This window comes from Phalacrocorax aristotelis, chromosome 1 (genome assembly GCF_949628215.1).
Source record: "Phalacrocorax aristotelis chromosome 1, bGulAri2.1, whole genome shotgun sequence".
Lineage (NCBI taxonomy): Eukaryota > Metazoa > Chordata > Aves > Suliformes > Phalacrocoracidae > Phalacrocorax > Phalacrocorax aristotelis.
The window spans coordinates 193,762,010-193,789,027 of NC_134276.1; the positions used below are offsets into that span (position 1 = coordinate 193,762,010).

The window sequence follows — 27,018 nt, forward strand, 5'->3', positions numbered from 1 at the left end:
TCCCCATGGGGCACAAAGACCCCATGTTCAGTGTGCCAGGAGGAACTGTTATTGCAATCCTGGAGGCTGACTCTGTGGTCCCTGCTGCAGGGTTCACTGGGCAGCCTGCTTCAGGAGCTTAGCAGTGAGAACTAGCCTGCATAGCTGGGGTGTTCAGAAAAAAAATTATCCATGAAAAAAATGACTGACTTTTCAAACATTAGAACAGATTAAATTGAAATGACAGAAGTGAAACTGTATTCAGATTACTGGAGGAAGATATTTTCAGACAATAAATGACATAAAACAGCATGTCCAGCTGAGGCTTTTCACCTAACATGTTATGTCCCTGTCTTTTTCTAGTTTGAAATGATAACTTTTTAGAGAAGTGACTGGATTGTAAAAGGAAGAAAAGCAAATACTATGAAGAGGTTAAAATTTCCACACTCTATAACCTTCCTGTAACATTGAGCTATTCTTTCACAAACCTCTAACAACTTCTAATGCGCGCAGCAATAAAAAAGATGCACATTACTCACATCATGCTCCCGAAGAATCAACATTATTCATCTAATTTCACATCTGAGTTAAATTTCCAAAGCATGTGTAAATCATACTGATAGCCTCTGTCTTACAACCAAATTTCATGGCCTTAATATTTTACTAACATAAGCTAAAAACTAATCTATAGAGGAACACTCATCAATATATCAATAATATATCAATACAACAGACTGATATTCATTACTGGATGCTTATTTCACACATATTGACTTCAGCTTATTGTCAGCGTACATATTACGGCTGGACTATATAAATGAGCCAGAGCTGTCTGGACAGTAAATATTGATTTAACACAGTATTTTTATATAGCCTTATTGAGCTGATAGATGCTTTAAAATGAAATAGATGTCTAAATCCCATCACAGTTGGAAAATTCCTGTGATATTCTCTTCCAGTATTTCAATTTCAGCATAGAAAGCAGAAGATAGTTAAAATTAACTTGGCTGGAATAAACTGGTCTCCCAGGAAGCTCCGTATCACATACACAGAAAGACTATGTGTCTCTTAGGTGTGCACTTTAAAACTCAGATGACACCTGTGGCTTAGAGGAAGAGAACAAGGTCTTTGTTTTTGTGAAACGAGGGATGTAGGAGGACTGTTAAAAAAAGGCACAAAAGACAATGAAGCATCTAGCCCCTCCCCACCCCGTAACTTTAATTTATTTTCCCTCCATATCCATGCTATCCTATACAGAGATCTTCCCAACCTCTACAAATCTTAAAGTCACAAAAAGTCCTCATCTCTTCACAGAGGGCCTTGGTAAAATAATAACCCAAATTAATTCAGTAGACTTTCCAGAAAAGCCTGTTCAACCTTATAGTCATTACTCACTGTTTAACAATATGCAAGCCAATTCCCACCGAAACCAGGAAGACCTGGCAAATGCAAATACTCTCAGCTTTTAACTTCACTTTATTAAAGACCTTTTTCAGGATTTTTTTTTTTACATCCTTACAATTTTCATCATTTAGGTGTAGGAGACCAGGGGAGTGTGGCTGACAGACTGGTAGAGCAAGGAATCAGGTTTTCTGTAAAGCCGTTTTAGAAGACTTCGCTCTTAAAAAAGTCTCATTAACAGGCTTCGTCCTTTGTATGATGTTTACGGAGACTCACACTTTAACAGTTTTGTGTCAACAAAACAAAGGACACAGAAGAACAGCATTGTCTGAACTGACCCAGAACATGAAATTTGTAACTGCAGTCTAAAGACAAGCACAATCAGAAAAATAATGCTTTTTCCGAAGACTCACAAAAATAATTCATTTCTCAGTTTTGACCACTCAAAATCTACTTTTCTATTCTTATTCTATTAATGGCATGTTAATGTCACAATTCACTAGCATGGGCAAATACTTACAGTTCTAGGTTTGGACAAAAAGCTATGAAATATCAGCCCAGCATACTTTTGGGGCCAAGAACAATTGCTACACTAGATTTTCTGTAACAACTACAAAATTTTATCGAATTTAATATTGCAAGAAAGAAGAAAAAAATAGTATTATTGAAAAAATATTTAAGAAAATGTTCTTAATAGTAACTATTGTTGCTTTCATTTCATTTTAAAGGCAGGAAATCTTTGTTGAGATACAATAAATGAAACAGTAAGCACAATCCACCCTGTGAAATATAACTGCATTTTAAACTGAGTGCTAGAAAGCTATGAGTGGAATGTTTCAAGGTCACAACAATTTCATTCAGAAATTTCTAGGTTTCAGTTGAAACATTGCTTAGTGTAGGTACTCATTTGTATATACATAAAACTCATCAACATTTCTGTTTACTACATATGTAGATTAAAAAAAAATAGCCTGGATGTCTCTATGTTGAAGAAGCTTGGAGTAGTGCTGCATATATTGCCTTAAGATACTGATTTACTAATAGCTCCAGAAACCATACATGAGAAAACTGATAGTCCAAGACAACTTTTTAATTAAATTTCATGGCAGACTACTAACCTGAACAAGAACAAAGTAGCGTTTTTTCCACCGCTTCCAAACCTTCTGTCCTAAAGCATACAAATATCTGCAAAGAAAACAATAAAGGGAATATTTTTCCATTAATAAGAAGCATATTAGGAGGACCCAATACAACTGAGTGTATTCATTTGCTCTCCCTACAGAGCTGCTGCTTCAGTGTTGTTACATCTAAGAAGTGATTTTTTCTTCTATTTATTCAGATCATAAAAAAGTAGATATTCCTTTTCACTCAAAATAAGACAGAAAGCAGAAACAAAAGATCTCATGTTTGAGAAGATTAACCTGCTTATTACTTATAGTTCGCCAGCTACCTCTGAAAATAGAAAAAATAGCTTAAAGCAGAACACTTTGACTACATAGAAATACTGACTGTTTGAAAGGTTAAACTCCTCATCTCTTTTTTTTCCATTTGGTTTCTACAGATTTGCTAGAGTTTCTCTAGTCTGTGAGAAGTCAGTCACAGCGTCAGTTTGGGAAAATGCTCAAATAACAAAATGCCAGCAGACACACAAGATTAAATTTTTTTTCCAGAGTAAACTAGAATCCGATTTCCCAAACAGAAGCACTTCACTATAGAGACTCGTAGATTACAAAAACCTCCTTGTCACCTTGGCAATTTCCAGGCTTTGAATCAGATGATGTAATCAGGAGCATCGACCAGTGAGATGACAACACCACAGATGTTGATAGTGTTTTGTGGTAGATGAAGCACCCTCATTACCCAAGAAGTTGCAGCATTTTATAGCATTATAGTGACACTTTTTTCTGTCAATGGGATGATGTCGCACAAAGACAGCAAGATGAAAAGGGTAAGCTGTGGGATTGTCAGCAAGAGCCTATGAGTGGTAAGGATCTGCTGCTTAAAACCTGACAGGAGAGCAAAATATTACCTGTGAGATGTCCCTTCTGTCTGGCCAGCTTCTATCAAGGGCACCTAGTACAACTAGGTGGGTCAAAGGCAGAACAAAGATCCAAACTGTTCAGACCAATGAATGCTGGCTTCGCAGGGCACTCTCCAGAGGATGCTGGCACGTTTATTATAGAGAAGTTATAAGAACTAGGATCAGAGATGGTGGGTTGGATAGTTGGTAGATGGAGAGGTGCCTTTGTGGTAAGAAGATAGCATCTGCTGCCCTCTACTTTGTGATCACTTCTGGGTCTTTGTTGCCCGGTGGTTTTTAGCAGAGTCAAAAAACAGAGCAATGAAACAAAATCTCATGTGAAACAGGCAAGTAAGATACAGGCAAAACCTTTTTTCCACCTGCCCTGGGCATACACTCAAGCACATTCTTTCTCGCTTTAGGTATCACGAAGGACAAATTTTTGTCTAATGTGAATGTTCAGTGTAATGCTTATTAACCATGGTGGTTTGTCAGACTACCTAGCAGTTCCCTCATTACTACGACACTGATATCTTGCCCTTCTTCAACTCCTGCTACACCTGAGTTGAAGTTCTGCCTCGCTTCATTACTCTGAATATCCTGTAGGTTTCTCTGCTCTATGTCGGAGGACAACTGTGCCATGGACTGTGAAGACCAACTGAGAACACACAGTCCTCAAATGCCACAGTGCAAACATATGCTGACCGTGTTCCCACCTCCTCGGCATGTCTTAAATGACTGTAAAGGAGCCATAGACTAACGGAGGATTATTCTTGCTTGAAAGTAATCCCGGTATCATCAGTGGCAGTGACCTTATGTTCTAACAGGAATACGGCAGAAAATGAGTAACCCAACCCTAGAAACACTGGGTTTAATTCATTCTTTTTCATTATTAACTGAGCCTCATATAGAAAGGTCCTCTTAAAATAAAGAGATCTTGAAAGAACATTTGCTCGCAGAGAAAACGTTGGTTGCTTTTTAAATTACTTTTCATGTAAGATATACTGCATATGGTCCTGCAGTACAGGAAGAACTATCACAAGTTACAGTAAATTCAAAATTATAAATTATAAATTATAATTATTAAAATTATAAAATAAGGAAGCATACAAGAAATTAAATAGCAAAGTGCACTTTTTATTCCTCCTAAAAATCAATTCCAAATAAGGTGTTAAATAAGAGCTTCCTTGGGAAAAAAAGGAGTAGAACATTAACTACCTAACTTTAAAATCCGCTGGTCTTAGATAAGATTAGGTAACAAAGAAAATACCATTCCAGACACAAAGCTGGGATTTAGTACAGAAGTGCAAAGCCTTATGTTATTTGGTTTTACAAATCACTATAAACACACAGTTATAATCTTATGTTATTAAGCCCTCTTCCAGTGCCATCTGAAATGGTGACAGGTTTTTTCGAATGTAGAAAGTTTCAGCCATTTACAAGGGATATATCCTGTGCTCATCTTAAGTGTGCATGCTCCTGAAAGATGAGATTAATTCTTACTCAAGAGTCTAACATTTATACCCAGAAGAGGCCAAACATCCTAGACTCCTAGAATCCTGTTTGAACTTCTCTTTCCCATTTATTTTCCATTGAAAAAAATGGGAAGCAAAGGACCTAAGAACCTTGTTAAATTTGGATGGTAATATCTAGGATTTGTAGAAGCTGCAGTTGATGTCTAGAACAGAAGAAGTCTACAAAAGCCAGTTTCCAGAATTAAATGACACTTGGGTTTCACAACTAGAGCATAAAATTAAGGGGTTAATGGATTCAGAAATGAACTAAGTCCTAGACCTAAGTTGATGAATGTTTTATTTTTAAGATGGGGAATTGCATCATTTTTCACAGGTCTCATGTAAATGTCAGTACCACGAACCAGAGCAGACCCTCATAGTCACCAACTCTCAGAGCTGCAGGCTGCTATTTCTCTACACATATGTGTATCTGTATTCATTTACAAGCCTTGCTCACCCTCTCCATCCAAAAGATGTACACAAGATACATTAATTCTTCAGACTTTTAAAAACCCCCATCAGCAACAAGAAACACACAGCAGCCATTCCTTCAAACACTGTTACCTTTTGTTAGGTAAACTATTCTGTGCAATACAAAGAAGAAACTGATATTCAGAAGTAGTAAACTCTGTATTTCTGAAAACTAACCAAACCATTTGCTACAATTTCTCTCACTCTGGTTTGCGTTCACAGAGTTGGGTTAACCTAAAGTAATTCTTGAATTATTACAGTTCAGCCATACATTGAGAAGGAAGATACTGAAATAGCTCCCCTGTATCTAAGCACTGAAATAGTAATTGCTTATTAGTAAGTAGATTTGTTCTGATTTCCCTTTAAGACTGTGTTTTGAGAGTGTTTTTGATGAGCAGACTGACAAGAAGTTAGGAAAGATTGGTTTTCTGATGTACATAGAAACAGATATAGATGGCAGACTTTTATTCTGTAAATATATACTAACATAATAAATATGATACACATACATAACATCTGTATCTGTACATGTGCACATTAGAAAGCATATTTGTAGTTAGGATGTATATGCTTGGTTGTCTTCTTCAGTCTTTTTCTCACGTAATTTCCAATAACTTAAGACTAATACACCTGCGACCATACAGCATGTAGAAAATAGGACCTTGCTCAAACAGGTCAAGTCATTAAGTGCTACCACAATGTAAAGATTTTCTAACACAGTTTTGTAGTAATATCAAAAGGCAACCAAAAATACAAACCATGCAATCACTTTCCTGAGACTTTTGCTCTTACAATTTTATTTTCTTCAATGTTATTTAATACTGCTTTTCTCTTCAGTCAGTCCCAAATTAAAATTAAAAATCTGATTTGTATGAAGTTACAGATTTACCTGATTATAACTCACAATGCTTACAATATGGCAGAAAAATAAACGTTTAATATTTAAAGTTCATTTTCCTGGAAAACAAATAAAAATACATGAAATTAACATTTCCACTACAAAAGACAGAAACACCTGGATAAAAATGTTTTATATATTATCTTGTCTCAGTCAGTATCATTTTCTCCTCCGGAAACAGAACAAACAAACTGAACAAGCATTTTCTTTAAAAAGTCTGGGCATCACTGTATTTTAAATATATGTAAAGGTTGAATATTTTTCAAAGTGCATTTCCTTGTGTTACAAAAATGCAAAACCATATTGCTAAATATTATAGCTCAGTTTCAATTATGTGATGGCACACACGGGAAAGAAGATGGCAGCTTATTTGCTGTAAGTCCACGCTGTGAGAGTGCAGGGTTCTACTTTTTGATGAAAAAATCAGCACTAATGAATAGCTGAAAAACATAATTGAGTGTGGAATACCAGAGCTATTCACTGCCGGAAAAATGAGAAAGGACTTACTACTTCTACAGAGATCATTTTTAGACCGGCCTTTTTATTCTAAGGAATGAAGCAATCTATCTACATCTTGAATGATAAATTCTCTACTTGTAAAAGGCTTCATTTATCACAAACAATGAAAAAAATATAGAAAGAAAAATCAATACGTGTAGCAGTTTAGTCCAGCAAAGGCCTTTCTTAAAGAGAAACCTCAGTCAAGGTTGAAAGAGCAATTAATGCAGTCTCAAAAATCTGGGCCACTCTGATAGAGTTCGGTTAACATGTGGCAGAAGTAATCATCCACTTGTGAAAATGATTTTCAGTTCATTCTCAAACACCTTTCAGACACTCATGATCCCATTTAACTGACAACAATACAGGCTATCTGTGGGCATCATTGCATTCGCTGTGAGAGCCAATGGGGACCAAATGCCCACAGGCACTTTCAGTCATCCCTGTGCTTGCATAAAAGGAATCTTCCTTGCACTGCATTCCTTCTTTTATTTAACCCCGCAAGATTAAGCCATTTTTTTGTCTTCAGTTGAGGACGAGAGAGAAAACTGATTCAAGACAACAATATGACCTGGGTCATAAGAAACCTAGCTGTAAACATTCTCGGATTCATTTTAGTACTTTCTGTGCTCTTGAGAAAGAGAACTAAATAAGACTTCAACAGATGGAACGAAAAAATCAGCCTAAACTTCGACTGTAATTATGCCTGCTAAGGATAAAGAAATGTTGAAGAATGTCAAGTAATACAAATGCCATAGCCACAGAAAACAGTTCCACATATTCCAGTGAACAGGATACTCATAACATGAACAGGAAAATGTGTGGGTTCCCCCTCCCCCCCTGAAAACTTTTCACTTACAGTGTAAATGGTTATTGGTATGTTGGAAGATCAGGTATCCCTAGAGTCTTTAACAGTGATACCTTACTGCGCTCTAGAGCGCTTCAACATTTGTGAACATGCATGCCAGTACTTACGGAACCTGTGAAGTAACTGCAACGGCAACTTGAGAATGAATCCAATTTATGTCATATCATGAAACCTGTTTGGTATGTAAAGTGGGAGTGTTTGTCAAGACAGAAAAACATCCTTTAGCCTTGGGAGAATTCCAGGCAACAAAACCCCAAAATCCTTCAGATGCAACATAAATGTAGAAAGTGCTCTGACTCTAATGTAATCTAATTGTAATGAAGACAGGTAATGCAGCACAACTGTGAACTGCTGGTGCCGAGGAGCAAACATCCACTCTCTCTGCTTTTTGATGTAGCTTGCTTTGTACTAGCTCTAGTCTGAACCCATGGACCAAAGAGCTACCAGTGGTTGCAGCATGGAGCTCATCTCTTGGTTTAATATCGTCTAAAAGGATAACAGTCTGTGAACACAAACTGCTCCATGATGTGAAACACAGCACAGTAAGCAGGAACAATTAAGGGAATGGTTTTAAAAGTGAAAGTCTGAATTTAAATGTTAATGTTGATGTAGCAGAAAACATTTCAAGTGCACAGCTCGCCCTTGAGCATCCAGTTTGGCTGTGGAAACAGTTCTTTTCTTTACCAGACCTTAAATCAACTCAGAAGCATTCTGAGCACCCAGAAGCACCTGGGCACTCAGCCTAGCCATCTCTCCATGTCACTGGAAGCACATCACACTGCATTTACACAGAAAAAACTGGTGACCCTTTTTCCAGCCAGGCAGCGGTATTATTTGTGATCTAGAAAGCCTAAATAGCCGAGGACCTGTTAATATGAAAAATCTACTTTTGTTTCTAGGTCATACACTGCCACTGATGGAACCAGTCAAAACACCCTGCTCAGTATCACACTGGTATAAAAGAAATCAATGAACTAAGCCGCCAACTGAAGCGACTCCAATTCTGGAGTCCCAGTGTTGAAAATAGCCCACTTCTGGGAAGAGTGGCGGAGGCTAGTGAGAGCAGTGACTCCTTTTAGGAATGATACTTGGCTTTGGTTATCTCTTGCTGGTCATGTATTTATTTTCACTGACTAGAAAGCTACTTTTGAACTGATATAACTTTAATTTTGTAAAGAATACAGACCTCACCAGAGCTAATTTTGTAATTTTTTTGGTAATAAAACATATAAGCAGAACAAGATACGTATATTTCCATCCAGAAGATTGCAAATTCTAAGTATTTTCATAACATTTGTTGTCATCGTCACTAGTGGGTATTTTAAAGACCTTATGAATTAGTATAAAGAAGTACATTTGATATAGCAAAGGCATAAGGAAATATGCTACACCTGGTATCCCTATTTGTGATTTGAAATGAAGTACAGAAATTATGATAATTAGTCTAGCACTTTCCTTCAGTTTGTGCACACAGAAGTTGTTTATTCAGAATGTTATGATGTTTTAAACCTATTTTTTTAAATTCTTGACAGCTGGATCTTTTTAAAAATCCCTGAAATAATTTAATTAAAAACACGATTTTAAAAGTCACCAAAGTTTTGAAACAAATCAGTTTAACAAGTCCTATCTTAACTTATCATTCTTTTCTTAATAGGAACATTGCTTGACACTTGAGTAGCGCTTTATAAACTTCAGGTAATTACTCCTCACAACATGTCCAGTGAGGGAGGTTAGCACAATTACATTAGCTTCTGTGGGAGAGAAAACAAAGTGGAGGAAAGCGAGAACTGTTCAGAGCCTGAGGTCCTAGAGCAGCACAAGAAACATTCAGGAAAGCCTCACACCAGCCCTTATCTTCCAGACATTGGAAAATGCATTTCAGAAGCCTGTAAAGCTGTTCAGCATTTTCACTCCATGTGTCCGAACATGCAAATCGTTCATGAATTTAAAAAATATAAAAGAAAATGTTCCAAAGTTAAACAGCAAATTAATTTTGTTTGTTTTTGCAACTTCACTATGCCACTTTCAGTGGCCATGGTACCCTTGTACTTTATATGGATCCAGTGTAAACTACTCATATATTTTGTCTTCAGAGCTTTGTAAATTACCTTTTGGAAGCACCTTTCTGCCTCCACGAGCTATACCAGATCCCTAGAGTGCCAAGACTCCAAACTTAGGTGTTGCAGTTAGTTGCCTGAAAACAGATGAAATGAAGGAGGCTTTCTGTACCTAGGCTTCATGAGAAGTAGATAATGTGACATTAATGGAAAATGTTTGTTGTCTGCAGTCTGACCAATCCACCCATTCTAAAGCACAATTCAGAATAATACGTATTAGTTTGCTCTTTTCAGTCAGTGCTATTAGGTAAAGCTTCTGTGGATGCAATGACTGAACTTAGCTGATAACAGAGACGACGTTGCCTGTACAGAGTTCAAAATGCTTGGCACACTTGGTAGAATAAAAGTTCTTTTTCTGTTGTGCTACTACAGAACATTCCGGGACGACAAGTGCTACAGTACAATATAAGCAACGGTTTGGGAAAATGCAGTTGCCTTCTTGGAATTAATATACAATCTTTGAAATAGCAGTCTCTCCCCAAGTTGCAGAAATAAAAAGCTTTTTATCGGGAACTACGTGATTTTCTTCTGGGTCAAAATTTTGACACTTCATGCTTTCATACACTGGGCAATCCCTTTTAATCTACCAGACTTCATGTAAACTTTGGAGCCAATGAACACCACTTCTCTTTCCATCCAACACACAACAGCAGAAAAACACATGATGCTGCCTGTATCAGCAGTGCAGACTGCCTCCATTGCATCTCTAGCACCTCTAAGGAATGCAGGAACAGTGCCAGGCGCTAATTTCCATTCTCACACAGCAAAGCAACTGTTATGGCTTGTTTCCATGAACTCAAATTAGTTACATTTCATTGTGCATTTTAAGCATTCCTGGACAGGTTTGTGAAAAAGAAATTCAATTGCATTGAATGTTAGCATACGCAAAGAACCATATCTGGCTCAGAAAGTCCTTGCTCTGCAGACAGGTGGAGTCTGAAAGAGTACTGAGACTCCTCTTATAAACTCTCCCAGCCATCTGCTGCTGGCCATGGTGGGAAACACGATACTGGGTTAGATTAACATTTGGTTCAAGAAAATAAGGCTAATCTAACATTCTGATGAAGACATTCTGCCTTGGAAAACCTACCAGTGCAGAATGACAACTGTAGGTGATCCTTTCATCAAAGTTAGAGTCAAAAAAGTACTTTTATACTCGTGGGCATCTTTTGATGACAGTACAGTAGTAAGAACAAGGAATGAAGCTTTCATAGTGTGACCCAGCCAAGCAGTTCTATTAAAATACCCATTAAGAACCCTTCCTATACAGAATACATGTAGAATTTTAAAGATGGTGAAGAGACAAAGACTTCTGACTCCATGTCACTTCAGCTCTTTTGAAGAAACTTAATGAAAGAATGTAGAAGTGGCCACCCAAAAGCCCAATCCCAACAGGTTGTGGAGGGAAGGAGCAGCTGGATGGAAGCAGGCAGTTGCACATCCCCAGAATTTTCTCCTGTACTCCTGCTTTTACTGGCTCTAGGAATTTCTTTATTTAGAAATGGTGTGTCTGTGTTCACTACCTGTTAATGGATTTTCGTTTCAATGAATTTCTGTAATGTTTTTTTCAACCCTTTTAAACTTTCAAAATCCACACCCAGCAGTTCCACATCTCAACTACCTGTGCCTAGAAGCAGCTTTTTTGGTTTGCTCTGAACCTGCCACCTACTAGTATTATTTAGCGATTCTCTTGTGACACTGGAAGAGACAGCATACAATAATTTGCATTAGAACCATTGACGTGATTGGATGTTTACCCTTGGAAATGCCACATAGAAGCAAACAATCTAAAACTGAATTCCACAGGAGTTACGCTATGAAGCAATAGAAATGCATTACTTTAGTATCCCTTTACGGAATTCAGGATTTTTCAAATGGCTTAACATTGTTAGGAAAAAAATTCCTAAAGAAATATTAATGTCTTGATATGGTTTTGTTTTGGATGGTGCTTAGACAAAACAAACAAGTGATATACAAGAAAGATATAAACCTATAACAGCAGCATGGATTTGCTCTTTGTGAAAAGTTCTTTACTGTAACAAATACACAGGAAAAAAAAATATTCCAACACACTGTCCCTGCACTAGAGTTATTAAACTGGAGCTGACTCGCCTTTGGAGCTGTAGAAGTAGGACTTCAGGAATACAGAATTTACCACCTGTGAGGGAGCATCAGAGCCATCTACTGGGGTCAGCCCATTCCTGCTGCACAGGATTGCTCTGATGAGCAACTGTCTCCCCAAAATAGCAATACTGAAGTGGTAGTCAACCGCATAACTGCTGTTACATAAAAAAAATAAAAATCCATAAAATCTAAGAGAAAATATAAGTTGTAACGTTGATGAATTGGACATGAGGGGAGGCGTGAATCATTTCTCCTCACATGAAGTTTTAGAACTTCATTTATTTTTTTAAAATAGCATTTATTTGTATATAGCACGAAGGGTAAAATGCCTTCTGTGAGTGTTTTGGTGATAAATTTGAAAGGAACAACAATTATAATTAATCTTTTTAGTACCACTCGTTGATTATTTTTCAAATCTGAGATTGAGATTTTTCATTCTCTTCCCCCAAACAGAACTTTACGTGTGTGTGTGTATATATATATTTAGACACATCTATATAAAAGGACTAATTTCCTGCTATAACTCAAGTCAAGATTTAGAAAGCAGAGTAGTTCCAGTGTCCTGTAAACCTGCTGGAATAGCTGCTTCCACTCCCCAAATATTTGATTTACCAACTTACTAAAAGAGATTTTAATGGCATTTGCAGAGCTCAATTTCCAACTAGGCTTTAATAGCTCCCACATTAAATATTTTAAAACCTTCTTCTAAAATAGACAGTGTATATACAGAGAAAAACCTCATGTTTATAGCTACTAAGAAGCTAGTCTCTGAAACTTCTAAAATTAACATGCAGTTGCTTTATCTGTATTGGCTAGGAAAATATGCACTCTTCTCAATTATTAAAGCTTTCACAAAATAATATATAAAATCAAGTGAGATACATTTACCTGCATTATAATCATATTCCCATCTTCTCTCTTAATTTAACCATGCTGCCCTCCTGTGGATGTCAGGATATGTATAATGCAATGGCCCAGACTAAGAAAATGTAGTTCAAATTGATCTCTGCTCCCTCTTTGTGACTGACTTGAAGAGGAAAGAAAATGCCACTGTGTAACCACAAAAAGTGGTAGAACTGAACTTCAGGGCAAGGGCTGTGAAACTTATATTTGAAATAGTTTTAAAATAAATATTTTACATAAGTAGAATGTCTTATTCCACTAATCATGTATATATGGGAGCACAGTCATACATATTAATAATATTTATTCTGAACTTAGGGGGAGAACATTCATTGCACAATGACAAGTTCCTTCATCCGCTGAAGTGCCGACACAGTTGAACACCAACTCAAGAAGCATGGAAATGACTTGCAAATGTATCGGTATTTGGTAAACTGAAAAAGTGCCACCTGGTGAAATTGTAATCTTTTTTTGCTGGTACAGCGATACCAAATACAACTTGAGGAATTATTGAGTCAAAAATACATTATGTCTTTCAAGAAAACAATATCAAAAATGGTTTGGAATAGACGAAACTAAAATTAAGGAGAGGTATAATCAATTACTCAAAGAAATTATCTCAAGCAAAAAAATCTTTTTTGATCAATTACAGTCCCATAAAGCCTCTGTTCAAGTAAGCTCTGTTGCTATTTAACTGGAAATTAAAATTATGCACTAAAACATTTATCTAATTTGAGCTTATCTATACTTCGTTGAAGTTATCGTATTTGTTAAATCATTGGTTTAAAACAGAGAGGTACGGAACATATACCAAAACCACTGAAGTACAGTAGCTGGAGTGATACAATGCTGCTGCTTTTATTCTAGACTAAATTTGTAAATGCTGACAAATTATACTTAAAGTCTTAATGATAAAGAATACTTTAAAGTACACTTTTCTTTCCAAAGAAAGACTAAAATTTCTAAAAGCTACAAAAGGTAGAGTGATACTAAAACATGATGTTAGAAAGCACTTTTTCTTTAGAACCTTTTTTGTCTTTAACTCAGAAATGAAAATGAAAAGTAAAATGCTAAATTTTAAATCAAGCCACCCCCTGACAAAATTTTTTATGTATTATTGAAGAGGCTGTGAAATAAATAAAAAGTCTCAGGAAAGCAAAAATCTATAAGAAATTATTTTGGACAAGACATTTAGTGTAGTCACATGCTCTTTTGTGCCAATTAGTGAAGCTGCTAACATGCCGTATCAATAAAAAACAATTGACCTAAGTAGTGGGGCTAATTAAATGAAATAAGATAATTAAATGCTTCTCAATATATAACAAAAAATTATGGCTGAAAATGTTCCATAATGTTGTCTTTTTGTTTTCCTATTATCTGCTTTTCTGCCGAGTTTTAATCAGTGTATCTATATGCATAAAAGATAGTGTCCAGATGTTAATGTGTTAGTGGCAGGAATCAGGTGTTCAATTAAAATTTATTGAGTGTGCAAGGAAAAAACCCAAGCCTTCCATTAAGTAGAATACATACAGCTCAATTAAAAATGAATATAGCATTTGTGATTAAATTGAACACTCACATTCTATAATGGCAATAAAATTTTACGTGACATATGATTCCTTTATTAACTTAATCTTAATCACACAATACTGATCTAGGGATCTGTTAGCTTCTGTTTGAAAATTGATCTATTGCTTCTTGATATACAAAATAACAGTAAAGCTGCACTTACACAAATTAGTGCTTCCTCTGAGGCATTTTCTTCTTGGCATAAGTAGCGAATGAAAGAAAAGCCACTGTAACATTTTTGGAGAGCTTAGTCTAGCACATGTTCTCAGCTACTGGCAATATTTGTTATATTTAATACCAGCCCCGGTCGTGCTGCTTGCATAACAACTCCAATTTTGTTTGAATGCATTCATTACTCAGAATGTGTTTCTAAATGGCTTGACTGAAAGATCCTTAAAATGACATCTCACGCTCATGTAACGTAGCATTGATTCCCAGCCTACGGCCCTTAACCTGAAAGGAATCATTTTGTGGTCTACATGTTCAGACTCTTGCTTCAGATTTCAGCTTGCCCTTCAAAGCTAAGATGTAGAGCCAAATGAAAAAGGGCTAGAGAGCCATAAACATTCAGTTTTAGAAAAGAGACTGGCTGTCAGGAGTCCGGCTGTGAGGGGAGCACATCCTCACGTAGACTTCTCCACGCCAGCACTACTACTAACCGAGCCAAGTTTCTTATTCTCTTCTTGGTCAATGGCATGGTGCTGTCCACTTAAAACGTTCAACTTAAAACGGTTTCAAAATATAAATAAGCTTAAAATATCAGTGGTCAAAATCAGAAGTGGAGGAACACATGATGAAAGTAGTAATTTCTAAGCCACCGATTTACTGCAGAAGGGTTACTAGTTTTGTATTTAGGAATCTGTTCTCTCACCAGAACCATATAGCTTTTCATCTTTGGAATAAACTTTGAAGAAAAGCAGATGGCAGTTTTGGGCTGGCAGTCTTCGAATGTTATCAGAGGAGCTCTCCATCTGGTAAAGCAAGAGAATTTGGTCTGACCCCAATGGAGACTTAGCAGTGGAACCGAGACCTACACCTACCACAACACCTCCCCTGCCAATTTGTCCCCAGTTTACTCCATAAAAGCAGCATGAAAGATCATCGAACAGGTCTTTTCTGGCTCTTACTCCAAAGACAAACCATGCACAGGATTTGACATACCATCTCATATGCATTTTTTGTCTACCTGATCTCTTTTATCATTTATGTGTAAAGCGGAAAAAAAAAGCCCACACATTACAAAAAGACAAAGCAATACTGCATCATTGAACAGACACAAAGTTAATTCAGGATAGGATTAAATTAAAACAGGTTTGTGACAGTAAGCACACTAAAAAGATTATTTGTAGTGCAGGGTGAACTCTTCATTACAGTTTTTATTTAAATAAAAAGAGAGAGTGGACTAATCGTGCAGAACTCTGTATGAAAGCACCGCTACACCAATGACACTGCAGAAACCACCAGCCTGCCAAGGTGATGCTGTCCCGTTGCTTATTCAGGGATGTGAGATGTACTCGAGGACCCTGACAGAATGGTACAGAATGGAACTGCCAACACAATTGTGTTGACATTTAACAGGATGTGAACTATTTAAAGGAAGCTGGCTGTGATGAATACACTATTTGGGCAAAACAATGGTAGTGTGGGGCCATAGGGACTCTATGTCAAAATTAAATGCAATACTGTAATCATTGAAATTATAATACTGTGGAGGAAAAAAAAAAAACCACTAAATTGAATTTATAAGAAGTTACCTCTGCCTCTGCATTCAGTATTGTGTTAAAATTATTTTTCCTCATCCAGCATAGCGTATTATGAATTGAAATCCAATCTCAGACACAGAATTACATAACTGACCCTACAGTATTGAACTGAACCACCATTCTGGCACATACGGAGGATGAGATTGGTTACGTACAGTTAGCATTTAAAATTAATTTTGCTGTCATAACTGCCGTTGATTTGGTAAGGGTTTATATTCCAAAAGACAAAAAATAGGTGAATTTTACCTTCCTAAAAGTAACAGATGGACAGCACAAGTGACAGAAGGACGCAACAGGCAGGTGGCATGCCCGCTGCATCCTTGCAGTTAATAGTGCTGGCACTCTCTGTATAGAAATAATGCCAGGCCATGCCAGACTATATGCAATGTCAGTGTATGACAGCTGGAAATAACTCTTCCTTAAATTCTATGTCACAGATTAGCGTACAGTACGAAGAAACAAGTCCGATCACCTGATGGGAAAGGCTAATAAATAAACTGCATCTTTCACCTGCAAGACATGTGTGCTATGGTAATTTGTAGTAGAATAAAGCAATATAAACAAAATCTAAAACAATGATGTTTTGTCCTGCAGTCTGGGAAAATAAGAATATTGCTTAGGTGACTATGTATGGTAATAATGTTATGAATATCACAATCAGTTGCATCTTCATAATTACACACTCATGCACATAAGGGAAGTTTCCAGACAACTTTCAAAAGAAACTTAGATGGCAAAAACATTAAAAAGTATAATACAAAATAAATAAAAATATATATTCTACTATACGTAATTCTGGAATAGGTTATGAAGCAGGGATACTTACATGCTATTTCACTCTAGTCAGGAATATTTTGGATGTATTTACAGAGCACTAATTTTTTTCTTAATTTTTAAGCAAAACTAAGAGTGAAAGATGTTGTTCTGAATTATGCTTTTGCAATACTATGGGAATTGTGTAACAATGGCATAAGGAAATTAAGCTAAAGAAGCCAACCTAAACATTCCAGTCAGACCAGAGTCTCCTCAGTTAAAGAGTGTAGAGTTACTGGGAAGGTCCCACTACTCTGAAATTATTACTGCAAATTTAGAAACCGTGATAAAAATTTTGTAACTGTTCATCATTTATTGTAGTAAAAATAAGCAGCCTACTCTATGCTCTCATTTAGGAAGACAAATGATGTACAGGGGAAAGAATGACCTGCTTATATTTCACTTCATGACTAAGCTGCTCAGACCTTCTATGTGAGGACCTGATAAGACATATTTTGCTACAACATAACAACATTTATTATTTTAATACTATCTTCAATCCACATAGCACTGAATGGTCAACCCATCTATTCTTCTTACCTCGTACATGAAAAACAATTATATGTAAATTAAACCTAAATCAAAGTAATTACTTAGTGGTTTAGAACAAAAGCCAGTTACAAATCACACTAAACTTTAGATTTTTCTCAATTCCTTACCTACAATATAATGAACTTAAGATCTATTTTCAGTTAAATAGAGTTCATCATTTGCCCTTCTAAGTTACCACCAGCTTTGTTACTTTTTATGAAAATATAGAAAAATTCCTTTTTACACATTAATAGCATTCTGAAGTTGTGTTTCGAGAATTTCCAATAACAGGCAAGACTCTGTTTAGATTTTATTCTTTGCATTTTTTTAAAATCCAGTAAAGCAAACATTTACAAGGACAAATGCCACGTTCCACAGCAGCATGTATTTCATGTACTTTCAGGATTGAACCCTTGCTTGAACCCCTGTCATGGGCATCAATAGAAGCTGTTACCCAGTTTTGCCCAACTACTTTTAGGTACTTAAATGAAGCACCTGAGCACAAAAGGATGCATCTACATTGGTAACTTAGTCTGAATAAGAAGTGTGCTTTTGAAGAGAATCTCTCCATTGTCCCCAGTTGCAGCACTTGGTTCACACTGCAGAATTGATTCAGAGCATGTGGTCTAGACTCCTCTTGCATGAAATGAAATCCAATGCGGTCTCTCTCAGCTAGCGCATCTCTCATATTCCAGCCACTAAAGGGACAGTCAGCCTAGGACAGGGCTGGGCAGAGACTGAACTAAATCCCCAGAAATGCATATAAAGTGATTATCAGGTCCTCAGCAACCACTGAGTCACTTTGATTTGTTTCGGCACACTTCACACTGAGCTCCCTTTGTGGTCAAGAAGGAGGCACATGCCAGCACAGATCAGGTCTTCCAGATTTCCATCTCTTTGTATTGGGTAGCATAATTTTGGTAGCCATCAGTGGGTAAAAATCCTTCATAGGTGCTTCAGTTAGACAAGTCCAGGTTACTGCTCTTTGCACCAAGCAGCCTTTAATCTCTCTCCACGGTAGGATCATTACGTGCAATCTGCCATCTGGGTATAGGGTTTAATCTCATCCTACTGCTGCAACAAGTGGCTGTTGCTAGAAGGTACTCAGTCAACCAGTCTCTCTCACAGAGTGATGCTGCATTCAAATTTGGTCAAGTGGAGTAGCCATGAATGAGGAGTCGGTCACACAAATTATGATGACAAGTCCTCAGTGATGCTGCAGCTCAGCTCATCACCATCTTTATGGTCTGAAAGTGACAGCTTCTCTAACATGATAACTTGAAAATTGCTGCCAAGGTTTTTTTAATTTATTTTTTCCCTGACACATGCACACAAAGACCAAGAAGTTTAGACGGGGAGAGATGTAAAGTATAGAACTGCAGACAGAAATTTGGTAGTATAAACTAGAAAAGTCTACCTAGCTGTTCCACGGGTCACTGCAATGCTTGGTCATAGGTTCTGAGATCTTGTGATAAGGAAAAATTGGCATTTACACCTGAATGCAAGGCACCATTAAGGTAAACTGTAAGAGATAATCTGTGCCAAAAGAATAAGAGTTTAGGACCCAGCAACATAACTGCATTAAAGAATGCTGAGGAGAGAAGAAGGTACAAAACCCAGCACTAAGGAAATGGACCAGTGCCAACAGGACCAGCTCAGTCCAATTGATTATTTTGTGAGGCTGAATAAGGTTTTTAGCAAAGGTGAACCAAAGAAGGATTTGACACATATGCAGTACTGATTTTGGGGATTCTCCATACCTAATCAATTATGCATACTCAATCCTAGTGAAGGCAGGGAGATATTGAACAAATGCTGTTAAAGTTATGATCTAAAGACAATGCATATACAACTGGCATCGTTTTGCTCTCCACAGAGCTGAAGAAAACCCATCTTAACATTTTCAGAAGCATGTAGCTTTTCAGTGAAATATAAGAAAAAGGAACACCCTGTATAAACAGTTTTGATTTTTTTAATGTAAGAGTAGAATCACAATTTAAATATAAATTACATACTCATGAGAATAGATTCTTAACTCTATTGTCAGTTCTTTTACTTCATGTTTTAAAAAGTTCTGAGTGAAAATGAAGCAAGAATTTTTAAGAAAAAACCTATATTTTAAGTTCTTTTTTACTATTAACCTTGCTTAATCCATAGATCTTTTTCACATAAAGTCTGTTGTGGTAAAGCTAAGTGAGTTTGGATCTAAATTTATATCTCAGCTTTTACAAATATTTCAGATTAATTACTATGGGATGAATGAAGAATGACATCTTAATTAGTAATGCTTCTCTTGGCAATTGGGATTCTTTTGGCTTCTCTCAGCAATTAAAGTGGCAGTGGCATATCATTAAGGTCTTCAACATTCCCCATGCCTCCTCAGAAGCAATTACTGTGGGAAGCACTGAAAATCAGGCTCATAGCTATAATCTGTTCTCTAAGGATCTGGCAGCAGGATAAACACTTTTGCTTCTTCCTTCCATAGTAATTTTGCATTAACGCATCATCTTTATCCAATTAATCATTAATGTAATTTTAATGTGTCGTTTTTCATGAAGTTCAATTTTCATTTTTAAAAAGTAACTGATTACAGTCAACTGATTTTGCAAAAGTGTGTAATATTAGAATAACTTAAATGAAGACAGTTAACACATTAGCACTTTTCTCCATGGCAAAATGCTAGCATTCGTTTAGCACAATGAAATACTAGTGTTTAGCACAATTTAAACTAGCGTAACAGAAAATACTGCTATGAGACACCGTGGATTAATAATAGTAAGGCATCCATACATCACTAAAAGTGAATTAACAATCAAGCCATTCTATCATGCTGCTTGTAAGAGGACACAGGAAATTTTTATCTTAGTATATACAAGCACACGTTGCCTTACAAATGTAAAAATGAGGACAGGTTTGTCAGAATTTAGCAAGAAATATAATTATAGCTACATGAATGACACTTTCGACCCTTTGACTAAACAAAAAAATATACAGTATTGCTATTGGACCCAAATTTAAAAATGTTTATTAGTTATGGGCCAAAATTTGACCAATATTTCTGCTGAAATGTTAAGTCGCTGTTTTAGTTTTCAAATTTCGTGTTATTTTCTCAGTAGTCTCATTCCACGTGTCAGAAGTTCTTGAAATACTTGGGTTTACTCTCCGCTGGGATTTATTAGTCTTGTCTTGCAGAAAGGGATACTCACGTGCTTGTCTTCAGGGTCTTGGATCTTTGGAGTCAGCAACTGTCTGAAAGTTACTGTTGAAAAGGAATCTCCTCTTCCTAAGTTTTAGTAAAAAGCCCCTATGGTTTCAAAGGAATCACAACTTCATGGAGCAGGAAGAATAGCTGGTTACAGATCAGCCATGCCAGACCTTTCCACTTCAAGGTATTCAGCAATGAATACATTTCATGAAGTATTCTGAAGTTTGCAGCCAGGATACTTTTCAGAGTAGTTTATGACATATCCTTCTGCAGGTTCATTCACTGAGTAGAAAAAATATGCTCTACACTTATAAATATGTGGTGCTGGACGTTAGGTTACATTTTGGCATACCTTGATGTAAAGAGATGAGCAGAAAGTCCTGAATATGCAGTGGTATTTGCTGCTCTGTCTACTCACATTTTTTACTGAAACTCCTTTTTGAATCAACAGTCAACTGTGTGTGAAATTCAACCACAGCCTATTTCATCAGCTACACAACACATCTTCCGTAAGTGGTGTTGAGTAAAGCACTGGTGTTAATACAGTTTGCTTCAGCACTGCAGAACTACCTACAGCTACCGTGCTTGTCTTCATCAGTCCTAAGGTTCTGGATTGTTGTGCCTGGTCTAGGTGGAATACTGATTGGAAAATGAAGCTTTGCAGTGCGCAGCTGTTCTGTCTTCGAAGCCAATGAAACTTAACTGAAACTCTGATACTTCTTTATGCCTTCCTGCCAGAGGGTACGATGAAATCTTTCACCCACTGTCTCAAGGGTCCTCTGCATATGTACGTGGTCATATTGTCAATGCTTTGAGTCTGAGCATGAGCCAACCCTAATTCAAAAATGTGACCATGTTGGTGACTCCAACAGTTCTGCAGTGCAGCTGCTGGCACCACATTGTCATTTTTTGGTCAGGGTGGAGAGGTGGCCAAGTAAAATCTCTCTCAGTCTCTGCTGCTAAGTCTCATGACCTCCTCAAATGGTCATGTCCGAAATACTTTTTTAGATGAAAACAAAACCTCTAACTCACTTTTGCGTCATAAGTAAGTTTCTTTACTAGAGAATTCCCTTTAGATATGTCTGCTTTTGTTCATCTTCCATATTACTGACATCCCTGTTAGCTTATAAGGAACCCTTTGGAAACGAGTTAATCTACGTAGGTAGATGAGAATGAGGTTCTTAGGACCACTTGGGCACTAATTTTGAGGCCAGCTACACTCAGCAAACACTGTACCATTTGCCAGTAACAGGAGAGACCAGAAAAGCTGTGCACACTATAAAATCATAGTTAGGAGGAGTGACTAAGTTTTACTTAGACCCAGCTGACTTGAATACACACCTGATTCCTGCGATGGGATTCTCCTGCAGCAGACTGCTGCATCCAGTGGGCAATCTCTGTCAGGTATTTCTAGAAAGATTTACATCCTAACTGTATTTGAGACTAATTAGGAGTAATTAAAATAGAAATGATAAAGAGCACTGACATACTCTTTTCATATTTCTTACAACTCTGCTGTCCTTATAATAAGAAAAAGCTTTGAACAAAACTGCAGACATTAAAAATACAAATCAAGCGTACCTGCTGCCAAATAGAACAAGCTACATGTGTCACAGGACATCACAAACCCTAAACTATCACCACGGCAAACAAACAATCCTCACAGGAATTAATTGAAGTGAGCACTATTTAATATAAAATATCTATTTAATTTCATTCATCTTCATAAGAGTATATACACAGACACTATTTTATCTATAAATATCAATACTTAAAACTAGTAAGAGAGACAAGAAAACTATTAAGAAAGACAAGAAATATCTGTAGGAGTGAAGACATTTCTCCTAACTGCATGGTTACTTGTAGCCCAAGTTTAATTTAAAATAAAGGGAGGCTTAGCTTTCAGAAATCACTTAGGCAGCTACATATAGTTTATCTTTGACCTGAATTTAGATTTGAGAAACTGTGAGTTAGGCAGAAGAAAAAAGGTTACATGACTGAAACCCACCTCTTGCTCTGGTAATTTATCTTTCCAAAGCTTTACTGTCTGGTGATTAGGCCTTTATTTTAAGTTGGTAGATAATCTATACTTCTGAGTGCAGTGTGTATGTGTGCATATATATATCTATATATAAAAAATTTTACCTTACCAACTCCAATGTACCTTTCCCTTTTTTCCCACAGCCACTGTCTATAAACCAACCTGTCAAGGTATTCCTCCCTACCTACTGGCTTTGAGAAAACTCAGACAACTCTGATATAGCCTAAATACCTAAATTTTTGGGCTGCTACAGTGAGGCCATATCACTATGATCAGAAAAGGATTCTAAACTATCTGATGTTATGTAAAGTTTGCAAAATTCAAACTCAACAGTTTCTTCCATCTAACTTTCCTTAAGCTTCCCAGTCTTGACTTTCACAAACTGAAAAACAAGCCTTCTACCGAAGGACAGCGAGAACCTTGCTTTTCGAAGCAGCAGCTGAAGTCAGCGCTCTGCTACCTTTTTCTAAGCTGGAGGAAAAAGTGCAATAGCAACAAACAGAAAGCTAGATGGTGCTAACATACTGACTGTATGGTTAGATGTGTGGCGCTCAAACTTGGAAAGACAAACCAAGTATTACAAAGAGAGAAACAGAAGAGTTTATGTATGTAAATGAAAAAATGCTATAGCTAGGTAAGTATCTACTTCTCTTAACATTTGGCTCAGGGAACTGTGTTGATAAGAAATGAAAAAGTGCAACAGGAGTCTCTCAGACAGCCCCCTTTCCCTTTCGTAACAGAAGAATGTTCCTGTCTTCACTAATGAGAAAAGTATTTTCAGGAACTGTTGAAAAGTAATGTAGAAAGTTATTGCTTTTATCTCACAGAAAATAATACTATTTGAAGAAGTCTGCGCTACATATGAACATCATAACAAGTGTTAGTAAGGATTTTCTAAGATGTTGGATACATACAGGTTTCCAATGCTTCTCTGTATACCTACTTGTTCTAAGAGAAGCTAAACTTGACGTTTTAGCTCAGCCAAAATTTTGGTTCTATCTCATCTTTTTAGTGTTGGTAAAACAAATGATTTAGAATGATTCTGACATAGCTATGTGTTTTGCCTCACAGAAAGGTCTGAAACCAGTTTCAAATTCATTATATACAACACAAAGGTCTATCTGTGACAAGGAGCATGCAGCACTGGCTAAGAGAAGCGTGATTGTATTCCTGGCATCCTACTCTATCTGTAAAAGTAGCCCAGAATTGAAATACAGTCATTTCAATGTGGTCACCTTGCACATTTCTCTGAAATAATACCTGCAGCAGATCTCATCTTCAGACCAGCCTTCAGATTACACATCCTTAAGTTATAAAGCTAATTCTGTTTCTCCTCCTGCCCTTCTTTGCTAGGTGACCATGGACAAGCAGCACATAAGAGCTGACACCACCATTGTTCTGGCTAACTTCAGGGACCCTGTGGCTCTTCTTAGCTGGCTTATGAGCTCACTAGTAGCTATGACAACGATTTATCCAGGTGACAGTCACACACTACAGCCCTACCCCCTGAGAAGCCAGCAGACCCCAGTGCTATCCTCAGCTCGGTCACTGAATTGCCTGTGACCTTGGGTGATCCCTGTTCATTCCTGTGCTTCATTTCACTCAGCTGTAAAACAGAGATAATTATACTCGCTCTCCTCTCCATGAATCCTTTTATCAATGGGTGACAAGTGTCATAAAAATGAGAGTGGAAAATTACTTATCCTCTAATTGTGCATCTTGGAAGACTGCTAACCAGGGCATTCGTCTCACACATTTCCTTTAGCTCTAAAACTACAGCAGCAGGAGGAGAAATGTGATACTTCAGTCACATACAGGAACCAATAGCTATATTTATTGCTTATAACTGCTCTCCTAAGAGCATTACAGTCAATTCCAAGTGCAGAAGAGAAAAATTTTAAAAGGTTAGAAAATTCATGGTATCTTTATATTGTGAAAATACACCCATAAAATAATAATAATAATAATGATAATAATAGAAGTTGTGAGAGAAAAATGTTTTCATTCAGATTTCTTACAATTTTGGAGACTACAAGTTAAAAAAACTTGCCAAAATAATTGCTTTACAGGTGAGAGACAGTGAGAAAATCTGGGCATGTACATACTCAAGTGCTTGTAAAATGGATGTTCCAACACAAAAGTTTAAGAAATTAAAGGTATAGCATTTCTATATGCTATATTTCTATATGTCATAGCAGAACAGAACTTATAAGAATGAATTTTTTCTTTCAAATCTTGCTAAAAAGTTCTGGACAAAAGCTATGCTGAAATGTTTTACTTTGGAAGTCAAATGCAAACACTACTACTTTGTAATATTGTCCTGTTCAGGCCATTCAATTTGTAAGAATTTCATTTCACGTTATTATTTATTTTCCTTTTTTTTTCTATGATCATTAAGCTCTACTAAGCCCTTTAAAGCAAGCTATTTGAAAAAATCTCAGTATTCCTTTTTTTTGAGATTGGAAGCAATAGAAAAATACCCTTTAGTAACCACTAGGCTATGCTAACAGACAACTTAACTGACACAAAATCTACTTTTAAAAATAATGCATGCTTTAAATACACACAGATATGCAAAGACACATTACCCCCCGCCCCAAACATTAGAAAATGTATTTACAGTAACCCATATAACTTGAGTGGATTAACCTGTCCTGCTTGGGTTCTCAACCTTAATTTAATTATGAGCTAAGGAGAGCCAAGTGAGCCTTTGTGAAGCAAACGGTACCCCCTAATGCTGCTATTCTAACTCAACAGAAATAAATTGGCTTTTAGCATTTTAGATAGGATTTTTTAGGACATATTTTGCTTATTTCCTCTGATGATTTGTTTTGGAGTCAAGATTGCAACAGAAGAAATTAACAGAAATATTAAAAGACCTTTTGCATGGATGTTGGCTTTACTACCTTAATAAAGAAGATTAGAAAAATATCTTGTTTGTGCTCTACATTTTAGACAAGGAAAAGGTTACCATATTCTATGAGAAGACAAATACATTACAAATTATGAGAAAGGAATCTGAAGTATCATGAATTGCCAATATTTGGAACTGTTCGACAAATTCCCATTAATAGAGTGACATTTACATTGCCATTACTCAGAATTTCTAGCTGTGCATGCTTCCCCTTGTAATCTATTGACAGGGTTTAAATAGAAAAGGATGGTTATATATCCTTTTGGTTGTTTCATACTTTGAGAGCCTTTCATGCAAGAATTAAAAAAAATCTAAAATACGTAATAGGATTATGTTTACTCTAAGTTGTATATGACTAGTCCTTATTTTTTAAGCATATAACAGAACACATGGAAAAATCATAGAGTGTTTCCTTGATCAAATGTTTTTTTTTTAAATCACATTGGTGGAATAACACTAGATCAGCTGTATGAATGTGTCAACATAAACACTAGTGTAAAAGTAACGCGGTTAGCAAAGCTACCTCTTTTTCACAGAGGTACAAATGAACTGCAATTGAGATTCATAGTAGTGATGAGTCATAAGGATTTTTATTTCTTGTTCTTAGAAAGGTTAAAATTTATATTGAAAAAAGTCCCAAGTTTATAATTTTATTTGGAATATAATTATGTGTTATGACTGTGGAAACCCCAGGAGGGAACGTGATTTGAAGGTGCTTCAGTCCAGAATACTATCTGTGAATTAAAAATCTCAGTTTAAGTACCAGACGGTATAATTTGTAAAACTGAATATTCCTCAGGCATAAATGCAAGACAGGTTTAGAAGTCCTTCAGCATATCCCCTGCATCAACAAGTTAAGTCAGCCTTAAATAGGAGAAGCTTTTCTGAAGAAGTAAAACTGTAAACCCACAATTAGCTTGGGCCTGTGGGTTTTGCTGATCCTGCAGAAACTGAAATATTTGAGCATAGCTCCCATATCTGAGAAAACAGTCTCTTACTACCATTATTCTTTTAAATCATGACTGAGCATTAATCTAATAAAACCTCTCTTTCTGCAATTGGCTGTTGGGTAAAATCTTATTTCAACTTTGAATAAATTTCAAGATTCTCAGCTGAAAGGCATTATCTAATGCCAACAGATTGCCTTTTTCTCTTATGAGACAAATAGGAATCTTGTATGTTAGCTTGTTAACTCATGCTAACTATGTTAGCTTAGGCCAACACAGAAAATATAAGTTGTCTAGTTCAAAGATTGGCCAAATATGAAGCATAAGATGTTTCTGAAAAATAAACTGAAGAATTAGAACTTAACTGGGACAATCACACTAACTACATTAGAAGTCTGTTACCGAGGCTGTAAAATTCAACTTGCTAACATGACAAAATTCC

General features: G+C 36.5%; 1 protein-coding gene across 15 annotated transcripts in view; it reads right to left on the minus strand.

The window, feature by feature from the left end:
- CADPS2 (calcium dependent secretion activator 2) overlaps positions 1 to 27,018 on the minus strand; it is a 319,788-nt gene that overhangs the window by 116,531 nt on the left and 176,239 nt on the right. For all 15 annotated transcript variants that reach the window (XR_012658617.1, XR_012658616.1, XR_012658615.1 and 12 more), the window contains exon 9: positions 2,499 to 2,565. Coding sequence is in view for 12 of the 15 variants with exons in the window: in XM_075081181.1 (XP_074937282.1) it covers positions 2,499 to 2,565 (67 nt within the window). In the remaining 3 variants the exon portion in view is untranslated. The remainder of the gene's footprint in view (positions 1 to 2,498; positions 2,566 to 27,018) is intronic.